The 12,910-nt window shown below is 42.1% G+C and overlaps 1 protein-coding gene across 5 annotated transcripts in view; it reads left to right on the top strand.

Moving 5' to 3' along the window:
• Nucleotides 1-12,910, top strand: part of RASA3 (RAS p21 protein activator 3) — a 144,438-nt gene that overhangs the window by 100,327 nt on the left and 31,201 nt on the right. For all 5 annotated transcript variants that reach the window (XM_069004742.1, XM_069004726.1, XM_069004733.1 and 2 more), the window contains 2 exons: nt 9,943-10,023; nt 12,759-12,831. In XM_069004742.1, coding sequence (XP_068860843.1) covers nt 9,943-10,023; nt 12,759-12,831 — 154 coding nt within the window. The remainder of the gene's footprint in view (nt 1-9,942; nt 10,024-12,758; nt 12,832-12,910) is intronic.

Genomic DNA, 12,910 nt, shown 5'->3' with positions numbered 1-12,910 from the left:
TTGGGGCGGAAAAAAACAAAATAGTTGCCTGTTGGAGTAGTTTTGAGTGTCTAATGTATTTTGTGTATAAGTGTTTCAGAGTCAGTGCCTCAAATGCTGTACAGTCTTTATTCTAAGGGAATACGCATTGAGTAAATTGCTGGTCCAGGTGAAGTGCCATTTGTGTGAATGGGGCAGGATTTCATTTAGTGCCACAGAACTTTGTGGCAGAATGCGTTGCCACATGAAGGGGGGGGAAGTAGCTCCAGTTAACTGTTAATCCTCTCCAGTGTTAAGGAGATGGCAAGTGTTTATTTTTGATTGTAAGCCAGAACTTTTTTGTTCACCAAAATAAACTCAGAAGGAGGAGGGTATTATCCAGGGAAAATAAGGTACTGCTGGAGTTCCTGGAGGAGAGTGGTTTTCCTGGAGGGGCAGTAAGAGTGGTGGGAGGATAGACTGGAGATCAGCAGTGTGGATGAGAATTGGGTAAAGACTCTGGTTTCAGGTTTCCTGGAGAGATGAAAGAATGTAATGGGAAAATGTCTTGAAAACTCATGATGATAAAGCAAGTATTGATGTATTTTGTTCAGTATGGCTATATCCACTTGGACATTGTTCCATCCTTTCCTTTCCCTGGTTGTTCATTCTACTGTAGTGGCATGATCAGTGGTCACCAGACACTACACAGTGCTGTAGCATTTTGTGTCTGTGCGGGACATAACTTGAAGGTGAACCAGAGCACATCATTGCAGGCAATTCCCGGGATGTGAGAACTGCTATCAGAGGAAACTGGTCTGTTCACAGTACAGAACAACATTCAGGTGAGAAGAATAGTAGGAAATCTTGTTTTGGTGCAAATAGATCACTTCTGAAAGTCAAGGAATAGGCACTTTTGAATTATTCTTTTACTGGAGTTCACTTACTGGGAGTGGGCATGATCCTTCAGCTTCAGATCATCATCCAGAGGACGAGGATTTGATTCAATATGTGGATTCAGTATTCTTAGCCTCCTTATTCTGTGGGGACAGGGTCAAATTAAAGTCAGAGTATAGATTGGTAAAGAAATTTTGAGAAGATTGAGATGCAATAATTGTAGTATTTTTGATGATGAAGGCAGAGTGGAATTTAAAACCAGGATTGAGTCAACTGTAAAAATTTTTGTCTTATTCTGGAAGAAACTGGCCACTTGGTCAGCCTCTTGACAAAAATGGGCTGTGTGTTTATGTTAAGTCCTCAGTGGAGATCCAGTAGATTACTTTGTGGAAGTGAAGGGGAAGTGCAGGGCTTGTCTGAAGGTGCACAAACAGGAGTTCAGATGTCGCATTTGGTTGGACTCAGCCCAGGATGCTGAGTCTGTCTAGGAGATGAAGAATTGAGAGCAGTCATACAGTGACACACTCTCCTGGCCTCCGAAAATTTAAGATTCAGGGAATTTTCTGAGCTAGACATAGCACCTTTCTGCTTATTAGTGGTGAATGCAGTTACATTCAAAGCCCCTCTGCAACACGTGAATATAACTGGTTTATTAAGGCTATGATAAAGGGAATAAGAAGGAGGTCTGGTAATAATTCCTGCTTGAGGTGGAAGGCATACGTCAGTTCACTGGTCTGAGAGCAGCTACCATGTGCCCACACAGATGTGAGGTTGGCCAAGGTGTACATGAAAATCTGTCATGCAGCATTACATCAAAGTTCCTCTTAAACCACTGGGAATGAGTAAGGAGCTCAGCTCGTGGTGCAAAGCTGCACCAAAAGAAAAGAACATTCAGGAATGAACTGAACATTGCAAGGAAAGGACACCACCTCTTTGCTGTCAGACTAGGAAAAAAGACTGGACTGCTCTATTATGAAGTTAAAGATTAATAGCCTTATTTTATGTGCCATGAGAAGCCCAGTCACAAGGAGAGACTATTTAGAGGTGTTCTATTATCCCTGGAAGACAAGTACTCAGGGTAGTACATATATTACAAGATGACTCTAGTCAGTAGAAAAGAAAAATTGGGAAGGAAAAAAAGAGATCTAGAGAGACTTGAGAAGCTAAGTCATATTAACCAGCTCTGGGGAATGTACTTTACCAAACAAGTACTGAGCATAAGCCAAAGATGCATTGTTTTGATGACAGTTCTGACAAATCTACCAAAAGTTTGCTTTGTTGGTGCTTGTCTGGTTAGGCTTACCTCACAAAGTACTGAGTGTTCAAGTAACCATTAGATCACTAGAGCAAGCAAGGAGGAAGTCTCTCATCTTTAAAATGATGCAGAGCAGAACTCGAGTATGGCCAAGAAAATAAGATAAAGTAATGAAAGAGAGGTGGAACATACAGAGGCTGGAAATAGAGGAATGGCAAGATAGATGAGTAAAATTGCAAAGTATATGTATTGATCCCAGGAACCAAGCAATTAAAATACATGGTACAGCTATAGAAAGCAGTTGTATAGAAAACAAAATGATGTATTTATTTTCTCTTGAGGAATCACAGTGAGAAAACAGTCTGATTTGAGAAAAGAGAGTGAGAGTGGTGTGCTAGTCCCTCCCATAGGCTGAAAGTGGGGAAACAAGTGAGCCTGACTTGGTAGACTGGACGTGATTTATTCTGGAAAAACAGTAAATACACATATGAGTTTTAAGAACAGCTATGTCCCTTCTGGTTTCTTTTCTTTGTCTGTTTTTGCCTTGGTTGTCCATTCTGACATACAAGGAGGCTGATGACACATGTGCATCTTGGACTAATCACAAAGCCTGTAATTCTTAAACAATTTTTGCAGTTTCAGGGAAGGAGCATGGAATGCCTGTGGGCTTGGATCATTCTGATGTTGCTCACCTGTGTTAAGCCTGGTTTTGAGTATGTTTGTGTAGGGGCTGTCAGAGATTACAGCCCACAGCGCTTAGTTGGCTACCCAGAGGCAGAGGAAATGCCTGTGCTGTCAGATATGAACTGCTTAGTCTTTGTTGAAAAATCTCTTTCTTTTTTTTTTCAAGATCTGCTCCTGCCACCCTCTCAGCTTCTGTAGGCACAAGGGCATGCTTATGGTGTGTTTAGGTTTTTGAGGTTTTTCTCTTACCCACTGGGAATTTTCCATAGCTTATTTACTCTTCTGAAGGTTTGGTCATGAACCACGTTGAAAACTGAACTGCCTTGTTTCTTGAAACCTATTAATTTTATAAACCACAAGCAAAATATAGTGAGGCAGCTGCATTGAGAGTTTTCTCATATGACCCAGCACTAACCTTAGCTCTGCCCAGCCAGGCAAGCTGTGAGGGGTGGCTCTCTGTCCCAGCTGGGCTCCAGACAGCTAATGGTGAGAAATTACTAGCTGGGTAGAAGAGATTCTGGCAGCCACCAGACAATTTTTTTTCTCTAGGGTCTGATGAGTTGACTTGTAATTCTTGAATGATCTTGGTTGTCTAGGCTTTTTTTCATTATTCTAGTACGTGTAAGTGAAGTTAATTCTGCAGATGACTAGAGCAAGGGTGTTTTATTTTTGCTGGCTTTCTTCACTGCCTCCCACTATGCCCCCCTTTCCCAAGTGTTGGGGTCTCCTCCCCCTGCCATGTGGTCTTGGGAGAGGGGCCCTGGAGGGGAGGCACGGGGTTTCCCTGCCTCTGCTCAGCCTCGTTCCCCATTGGTTGTTTTGTGTTCCCCTGCGTGGGCAAGGACCCTCGGGTCCTGTGATTGCAGCAGTTCCTCGGCAGAGCCCCGGCCATGCGGCTGGAGAAATAAACATCTCTGAAACATCTAGCAAGAATCGGTCCATAGATATTTCTTTCACGGGCCTCGTTGATTGATATGCATGTTGCAGTATCTGCACTGTAGCAAATGGTGGAGAATTGCGAGCAGAGCGATCCCCAATCCCTAAAGACAGCGACTGATTTGTGAGTAAACTCTGGATTTCTCTTCTTGTTTTTGTTTTGCTGTTCCATCCCTTAATTATGGAGGAACCGTGGAAAGACTCTTGGCTCTCAGAGCCACATATGGACATTTATCTTAAACTTGAAAAGATTCTTGAACAGTGATTTGTAAATTTTAGCTTAATTCAAGCTCAAAAGGAACTGAAACATTTCCTTTCATGGTTGTTTAAGAACTTTTTCTACGTTTCTTGGGATTTGATTCATACCAAAGACTTTTGGAAGACGGTTTGGACACAGTTAATTTCTGAGTCAAAATATATGTCAATGGAAGAATATTTTCGTGAGTATTATTTAATTACCGAGACTGTTGAGCAATGTCAGCTGTGTCTTGGTGAAGGGAAGCCTGGCTCAGGGACCGTGCGACCCAGGCGACATGGACCGAGCCTTCTGCGAGCAGCAGTGAGGCAGTTCCCGCGCACGGGCGGAGCGGCGCGAGCTGCAGTGTTGGCAGTGGATCAGGGCACGGTGGGAGCGGGGCAACCCAGCGGTGCCTGCCCGGCCCTGCACAGCGCGTGGTGGAGCGAGCCCTGTGAGAGGAGCAGCGCGCGGGCCGAGGCTGGTGGCGGTGGAGTGGAGCCATGCCTAGCCAAAATGCACTGGAGCAGGGCGGGGGGGGTTGTCACTCGGGGGCCTGGCCGAGATGTGGGTGCGGTGCCAGGCAGCGGCAGCACAGCTGAGGGCAGAGGCAGCAGTGCGCAGGGAGCTGAGCGGTGCCGCCCGGCCCAGCCCGCACGGCCCCAAATGTGACCCCGGGAATAGTGAACAGCCCCGATGGCCCCAGCAACCCTGGCAGCTCCAACGGGCGAGCGAGCGAAAATGAAACCAGGAACGCAGCAAGACAGAAAAGAGCAGCCACTCGGAAAAAAAGAAAAAATCATAGTAGCTAAGGTTTTAGGAATAGTAAAATGGTATAATGTTAAACACAATTATAGTTTTATAATGAGATGTGACAACCAAGAAGACATATTCATTCATAGAACTGCTATTAAAAAGAATAACCCTGAAAAATATATCCCAAGTTTAGGAGATGGAGAAGTAGTAGAGTTCAAAATTGTGCAAGGTAGAAAAGGGTTACAAGCAGCAGAGGTCACTGGGCCTGATGGTGTTCCTGTTAAAGGCAGTATATATACTAAAAATCGTAGTCATGTTAGACATTATAAACAGTCCCTACAGTCTCCCGTTCCTAATCCCACCTTTCCCTTTTACCCTGTATCCTATTACCCCCAGTGTATTCCCAGTCTGTTTTTCCACCCATGGTTTCCCTCACAAAACCATGCCTTTATCAATTGTTTCCCCAAAAATCCCTTTCCAATGCTGAGTGGGGGATGAAGACGGGGAGGGAATAAATTAACTTTTGTTGTTTAGAGTTCCAACAGGTACATATGGAAGAAACCCTCTCCTGCCTCAGTTTCCCCACAAAGCATGCTTGGAGAGTCCTGCCTCCCTTCTGTCAGCCTTAAGATGTTCCAGAGAATCTGTTTGGACATGTAAAGACTCAGGAGGGTGGCTTGTTTTGTTTTGAAACTGTCCTTGTTATCTCATGTTTATCCAGTTGTTTTCAATGTTAAGTTTTAAATCTCCTTTTGTTAAAAATAAACGGGTGAAATGTTGGGGCCCTCCCCCTGCCATGTAGCCCTGGGAGAGGGGCCCTGGAGGGGAGGCACGGGGTTTCCCTGTCCCTGGTCAGCCTCGTTCCCCATTGGTTGGTTTGTGTTTCCCTGCACGGGCAAAGGACCCTCGGGTCCCGTGATTGCCTCAGTTCCTCGGCAGAGCCCCGGCCATGCGGCTGGAGAAATAAACATCTCTGAAACATCTAGCAAGAATCGGTCCATACATATTTCTTTCCACGGGCCTCATTGTCTGATACACGTGTTGCAGTATCCCCGCTGTAACACCCAGGATGATACCTTTATTACACTCTTTTTTTCTTTTTTATCTAATCCAGATATGAACTGTCAGTCTAAGTAATGTGATGGCCATGTGGCAGAATTGAGATTCCATTTTATTGTCTCTGAGTAGCTGACATTTTTTTCTAGCTCTTTTCCTGCTTGCCAAGTGAATCCAGTGTTTTGGTACCAGGCTGGGAGAGGAGGAGCGTTAATTGACTTAGCAACTTTCCCATGACTGAAGAAAATGGCTGTAACAAAAGCAGCCCCAACATTACAGTATCCTGTAGCTGAGGAGAGTGTTCTAATATGAGGCAACCAGACCTGTGCATTGTTGAATTTTAGTGTTTCTCCTCATAATGCTTTGTAAGAGACAAGTACCAGAATGAGTGTCTCTCCAAACACAGCCTTCCTTCCTCAAAATCCTAAGTCTTCAGTCTTTTGCCTGATTTCTTCAGCATTCTTAAACAATAACTGCTTTTAAATTACCTGAAAGGCTTGTAATACAATCTGTTGGCTCTGTTTCCTGTTTTTCCACATTTTTTTTCTTTCAAGATTGGTTGTGCTTTTCTTATTCCAGCTGTGCACAAAGGAGAATCTTACTCTTAAGTCGTCATGACTGCACAAGAACATCTGTGTATTTTGTTTCATTCCTTCTCTTTTTTTCCTTTTGTTTTTGCTTTTTCCCCAGAGAACAGAACAACTTATCTTGTGTGTAAACTGCCTGTCTAGTCTAGCCTGGTAGTTTCTGATACTCGCTGGTGAGTGATATTTCAAGTGGTATGATTGCTCCAGTGTTGCACCCTTCCTGATCACCAATTTGGGATTTCCTGAGCTGAAGGAGGCTTCTGAACTCATTAAGCTTTAATAGCTGCCTGCAAACCTACACTCCATGAGTTCTTGTAGTGCTGGTTTTAATCCACATATTCTTTCAGCCTCCACGACACTTCATGACAATAAGTTTTGCAATTTCATTGTATAGAAAAAGTACTTCCTTTTGTTTATTTTTAAACTTTGTCTGGTAATTTCATTGTGTGCCCCATAATTCTTATTTTGTAAGGAAATGTTCTTCACACCATTCATGATTTTGTAAGCTGTTTGTGGATGGGTAACTTCTGTTTTCTGAGCTGGAGAGTACAGACCTGGGAGAGCTATGAGTGATTAGAAGCCATCTGTTGTTCTTCTCCATGTGTTCTGGAGAGCACACACAATTCAAATCGTAGGCGTCTGGTGATGTACCTTGCTGTGTTCTCTCCAACCAGCTGGTGATACTGCTTGCCTTTTTAGCCATTGCTGATGATTGATGTGATAACAGAGGGCTATCCACAAGAAAAACCTTGAAGTCTTCTATGCGGCAATATTAGAATAGATCCTGTCATTGTATATGTGTACAGTTAGGGTATGCATATTTTTTGTTTGGGTGAGTTCACACTTTTCATCATTCAAATTCATCTGTGATATTTTTTTTTTTTTTTTAATTTTCGGTTTTGTTTGTGTAGTGATTTGCAAACTGTATGTCCTCTAGTGTAGATTAGACTTTCTGGGATCACTTTCTATTGTCTGCATACTCTGGAAAGAACTGCTTTTACTGAAACAGGAGTCATACTCTCTCTGGCCACATGCTCTGACTGTTTAAATTTCACCTAGTTCTTCCCATATGGATGAGAGCTCGCTTGGAAGACATTCATCATCAGCAGAAAATTGGCTGACTTCTATAAAGCCATTGATTTACTATTTCATTTTAAGGAACTTCAGACTGCTTTAAGGAAGCACTAGAACAGGGGAGTTTGGTTTGACACTGACACTTGTTGTACAGTTGTTCTGTTAAATAGGAATCTGTTCAAGCTACATCTGCCATCCTGAAAGAGTTATCAGCAGTCCTGCTGTAGCTCACTGGCAAAGTGTTTCTGCTTTGAATATGATCCTACTAGTATAAAGACCAGTGGAAGGAAAGCGGTCTGTCCCTTACTTGTATGAAAATCAAGCTGCACCTGCCTCTCCATAAAAACTTCCTTCTGGTACTTACTGGTTTTTCCTTCTGCACTGACAGATACTCTATAAGATGGCTACAGTGTAAAGTTCTCCATAATGTTCTTTCTGTTCTCATCTGCCCTTTTTAGATTTAAAAAGTGGCATTTCCCTTACAATTTTGAGTATTTGTATTATTACATGTACAAAAAAAAAAGCTTATTCTACACTTTCTCTGTAAGTAGGCTGGGTGAATTTGGAGTAGGACTTGGCTGCTTGAAAACAGGCATCTGGTATATTTATGAGGCCTCTGCGAGATGTGGAGCTCACAAATTTACATGTTTCATGGGTACCTCCTGCCTCTCTGGAGCAGCAGCAAGGGATGGTGGAAGAAACTAAGTCATCTCAAATGGCACTGTATGCATTGCATCGAGGCAACCAAGTCACGTGTTTTGTGTGTTGCTTGATTTTAAGGGTTCCTGAAGCTTGCACCATGTGTTTCCAGCTGGTGCTGGGATAGAATCTGTGGCTTGAATTTCACTGTCTGTGTTGTAGCACTCTGCAATATCAGATATGTGGTCAAACTAGGTGGTTCAGAGGCTTCTAAATTCTCTTTGTGTGGATGGTAAACTCATAGTGAAATAATAAAAGTCCAGAAATGAAAGCAGCACATGGCCTATGCAATCCAGGCTTTTCCTAACTTTCTCTGTGGTTTTGGTCTATGATTTCACTTGCATCTCCAGAAAACAGAACATAATTTTGTACTGGTGTTAGTGAATTAGCAATGAGGAGTTATCTAGGTTAGGGCTGTGCAACTGAGAAGATTGTGAGTGAGAGTGGTTTTGGGGGCTGTCTGTACTGAAAGACAGCTTAGCCTTTGTTCTGAGGAGCCATGGGTAGGATAATTCAGCTATGAATGTAATGTATTATTTCAGCTACCTGTGTATGAACCTATCTAGACTGTACCGTCTGTGGTACAAAAATCGTTCCTGTATTGGTACAGAATATTACTTTTTTTCTCCCTAGTAGTAATAGGCCTGTGGTTAAGCTGTATTTACAGTCTACCTTGTGTGCTACCAAATAACTTGCCTTGTAGATGAAATTGTGGAACACTATCTGTTACTGATTTTTTTCTCTATTGGTCATCTTAATATTGTTTTGCGTCGAAGTCACTGTCACGGAAAACAGTAAAATGGATATTGGTTTTCATGTGATGTTACAGCACCCAGAATTTGGCATATTTCACACTGCAGTGGTAGTACTACTGACTTGCCCAAAGAGCTTCACAGTTTGTCTTCACTGAAATTTTCCAGTTAAAACTGTGCAAATACATTAGCCCAGCAGGTTACCTGTTGGAAGCAGAACTTGTTGCAGGAGAGAGAGTCCTGGAAACCGGCTTGTCTGTCTTTGTTTCCAGATGGTACTGCATTCCTCAGTAGGTGTTAACTTCTGAAACATGCAAAATTTTTTCACTTTTTGGGGGAGCCGTGTTGGGTTTTTTCTTCCTATTACTTTTCTTTGGGTTTTTTTTTCTCCAAAGAGATGTTGAAATGAGAGTGCAGAAGTGCAGCTTTCCCACCACTGTGTGCAGCAAACCCCAGTTTGTTCCATTTTGTCCCTCCAATGTCTCTGTTACTACTTGACTGCCGAGCTGCTGAACATGGAGAAGGCTGGCTGTGTCATGTTGTTTCCTGATCTGTAATTAACGCACCTTTACAAATAAGCCCATGCCAAGTTTTGCAAAAGCACTGAGGTCTTCATGAATGTTATTCTGAGAAGTTACTTAACTACTTCTGGGATCTGTCTGTGTGGGGTTTTTTAAATCTTCTGTTACGGAAGTAAATTCTGGTTATGCATTTTGGTGAATAAGTTGTCACAGAATTTTAAAGTGCTGACAGCTCCCATCTTGACAGCAGACTCCTACTTCATGAACCTTCAGTTGCTGAGCTTGCATAATAAGAATCCTTTGACTTAAGGTTTCTCAGTCATTTAACAGTATTTTTGACCCTACTAAAGTTAGTATTTAAGAACAAAATCTGTTTTCAAGTTCAGGTATAAATGAAATGTTTCTGCTTAGTGACATTTCAATTCCCTAGTGTAAAGTATTATGAAAAGAAAACTACGAAAATGCTTTGCTTTCATTTTCACTCCAGTCTCTTTCCATTTAATTAATTTGTCTTAATTTTCTTGTTTTCTAGAGTTTTGGAGTGCCAAGGGCTTCCCATTGTGAATGGGCAATGTGATCCCTACGCCACTGTTACCTTAGCAGGACCCTCCAGGCAAGTAGTGCACATTCAAGAGCTTCCATTTTATAAGGATGGTTTCTGTTTCCTTTGTCTATTAGAAATTTCCTTTCTCAGATGGACAGCTGGGAGTATTTAGGCACTGCTAGAGTATGTTGAGTGTTTGGGGGGGTGTGTATAAACTACTGAATTATTCTAGAGTAAGTAATTTGAGACTTGTTTCAGTTTTGATTTATGTAAAGATCTGAATAATCTCAGAATAATTTGAATATCCCAGAGTATATAATTTGTGGTTAGTCTTAATTTATGCATCTTCTCACCTCACAGTTGGAGGCCAGTTTTTGAGCAAATCCGTTGCCCAGTTTTGGGCAGGGTGGAAGAGAAATGTGAATACATCAACATCTTGCCGAGTATGCATGTTTGCATGTGAATATTTAGAGTGTCTTCACTTTCAAGGTGTGACAAATCAATGTGTATGTCAAAAACCCTCGATGGCTCAGTCCTGTAATTTGATATATGCACACATAATAGCATGGATAAAACTTGGAATGAGGTTTTAGTGATGAGATTCTGCATAATACTTTTCAGTTTAAATTTGGGATTCAGTTTTCCCATCTGTTACAAAAATTTCATGTGCTGTTGGATGTCACTTTTGTTTCTGCTTATCTAGTCGTCTTTTATATCTGTGTCATTTTAGAAACAAAAGAGCTCTGCTGTGACCTCAAAGAATAGCATTTCATAGCATGGGTTATTAATAATCTTCTACAACAGTTTACTGAAAATACTATAAATAAGAAGCATTCTTGGCAAATATTTACCTTGCATGCAGAGAAGTCTTTGAGCCTGTCTGTATTCTTCATCTTTGTCTAGGTGTATTGTGCCTTATCTCCATTAATGGACTTGGATATTTGACTTGTACACTTCATTTTAAGCCTGTAACTAGTTTCAAATGACTGGCTGGGTAGCCGTTACTGAAACTGTAAGGAGATTGATTGACTAGCCCTCAAATGTCCAAATTTACCTTTGTCTGCTTCCCTTTGTCCCCCAGTCTGGCTAATGTATGACTGTTGATAATGTACTCTCCTCAGAATAAGGAGCATAGCCTTATCCTATTCCTATCTGGGTTTTTTGGGGGGGGAGAAGGCTTGCCTCCTATCTCCAGCAAGCAGCATGCAGCTTATTCCCATTCACGGCTTTGTAATTGCTCAATAATTGTGCTGCCTTAATCGCCTCCCGTTCTACATCCTGCTTCCCAGACCCCTCCCAGATGGGTTTATCAGTAAAGAGGCTGATTGGCAAGTGTGACTGATGAGATGGGGTTGGCAATCTGTCCTGTGTCCTGGAGGAGATTAGTCTCTCTTATCTCTCAGCTTCTTCTAGGAATAGTGGGATATTCTTAATCTGTACATCATTCTCCTCTCTGGATTTTCTAGTGCCTCTCATTTTAGAGTAGGAAAGCTGCTTTATTCAGCTGCAGTTATGCAATGCCAAGCATAAAAATTTCGACAAATGTGCTGCTGTTTATTGTGTGATTTGTACTTAGAGTCATCAGACTTCCTGACCAAAACTCTCTCAGTGCCTGTATTATAGATGGAAAAATATTGTGTACTGGTGGACAGGCCCATTCAAGTCACACAGGAAGTCTGCAGCAGCACTGGGAATTAGACCCAGCTTTAGTTGACCTCTATGAAATACATAGAGTTGTCCAGTGAATATAAGCAGTCACAAGCTATCTAAGCAGCTTTGGTGCATGAGAAATGAACCATGGATTCTGGGATGAAATGATTAGGAGGTCACTTTTCCACATGGCTGATGTGCCTCTCCATCTGTGTCTGTTTTATCTATGCCTGCAGAGCTGTAGGGTAAGATTGGTGACACAGGACAGCACACAGCTTTTCTCTTGTAGGTAGCGAGAGCAAATCAAGCATAGGTTCATAACATTTGGAAGCCATCAAACAGCTGTTGGCTGGCCTGTGAGAAATGCATTGTGCTGGCTTGAGCCCAGCACCAAGCAGTCAATGTCTGTGTTCTCAAAGGCAGGCACAGACGGATGGCACAAGCCCATAGGGGATGAATGGGCACTGCTGAACTTGGTCAGGCCTGCTGGGTGGTTGGGAGGAGGTCTGCCATGTCTCACACCTACAGAACAGTAGAAACAGAGATTCTGCTCAGCACTGCTCATAATAATTCACCACCATATTAGCTAAGTGCTGCTGGTGCTGCAGGAAGGGATGGTAAGACAGCAGTAAAAACATTCTTACTGAAGAAAGCACTCTGGATTTTTTGATTGTCACTGAAAAGCAGTGATTGATTTTTCAGACCAGAATTATAAAATAAAAATCACAGAAATAGCTATGCTAGTCTTTGTCTCCTGTGCTTTTAGAGTATGAGGAATTTTTGAGTCACGTCAAGACTGAGACCATCCTCCAAATGTTGCTGCTCAGAGCCCTGTTCTTGCCAGTTGCTTTGTACAGATAAAAGATTTTGCTATGTCAAGCAAGCGATAGAATAAAGGTTCAAGGAGTTGTGTTTAAAACAGGATAACAAAATGTGATTGCTGCCACTTTAGAGAAACAGGAATGCATTGAATCTCTCTCTTAAATGTGTGCAAGTGTCTGTGCTTTGCTGTGCTGGAGCCACATGGCATTCCAGTTTTATCAGATAGATCAAGTGGATGGCTATTTCCTCCTCAGTGGCTCTGTTCTAGGATCACACTTCTACTAATGTTGTTTCTTAACCTTTTTTTTGTTTATTTTGTTTCCTTAATTCAGATCAGAAGCCAAAAAGACTAAAGTTAAAAAGAAGACCAACAATCCACATTTTGATGAAGTGTTTTATTTTGAGGTTGGTATTTCAAAGGAATGGGTGATAAGCTGAAATACTATACTGTGGATAGTTGGCACGACATCCTGCTCCGTGTTGT

This window comes from Aphelocoma coerulescens, chromosome 1, assembly GCF_041296385.1.
Source record: "Aphelocoma coerulescens isolate FSJ_1873_10779 chromosome 1, UR_Acoe_1.0, whole genome shotgun sequence".
In the NCBI taxonomy this organism is placed as follows: domain Eukaryota; kingdom Metazoa; phylum Chordata; class Aves; order Passeriformes; family Corvidae; genus Aphelocoma; species Aphelocoma coerulescens.
The sequence above is the reverse complement of the archived record's forward strand: the minus strand, read 5'-3'. Positions and strand labels throughout refer to the sequence as shown.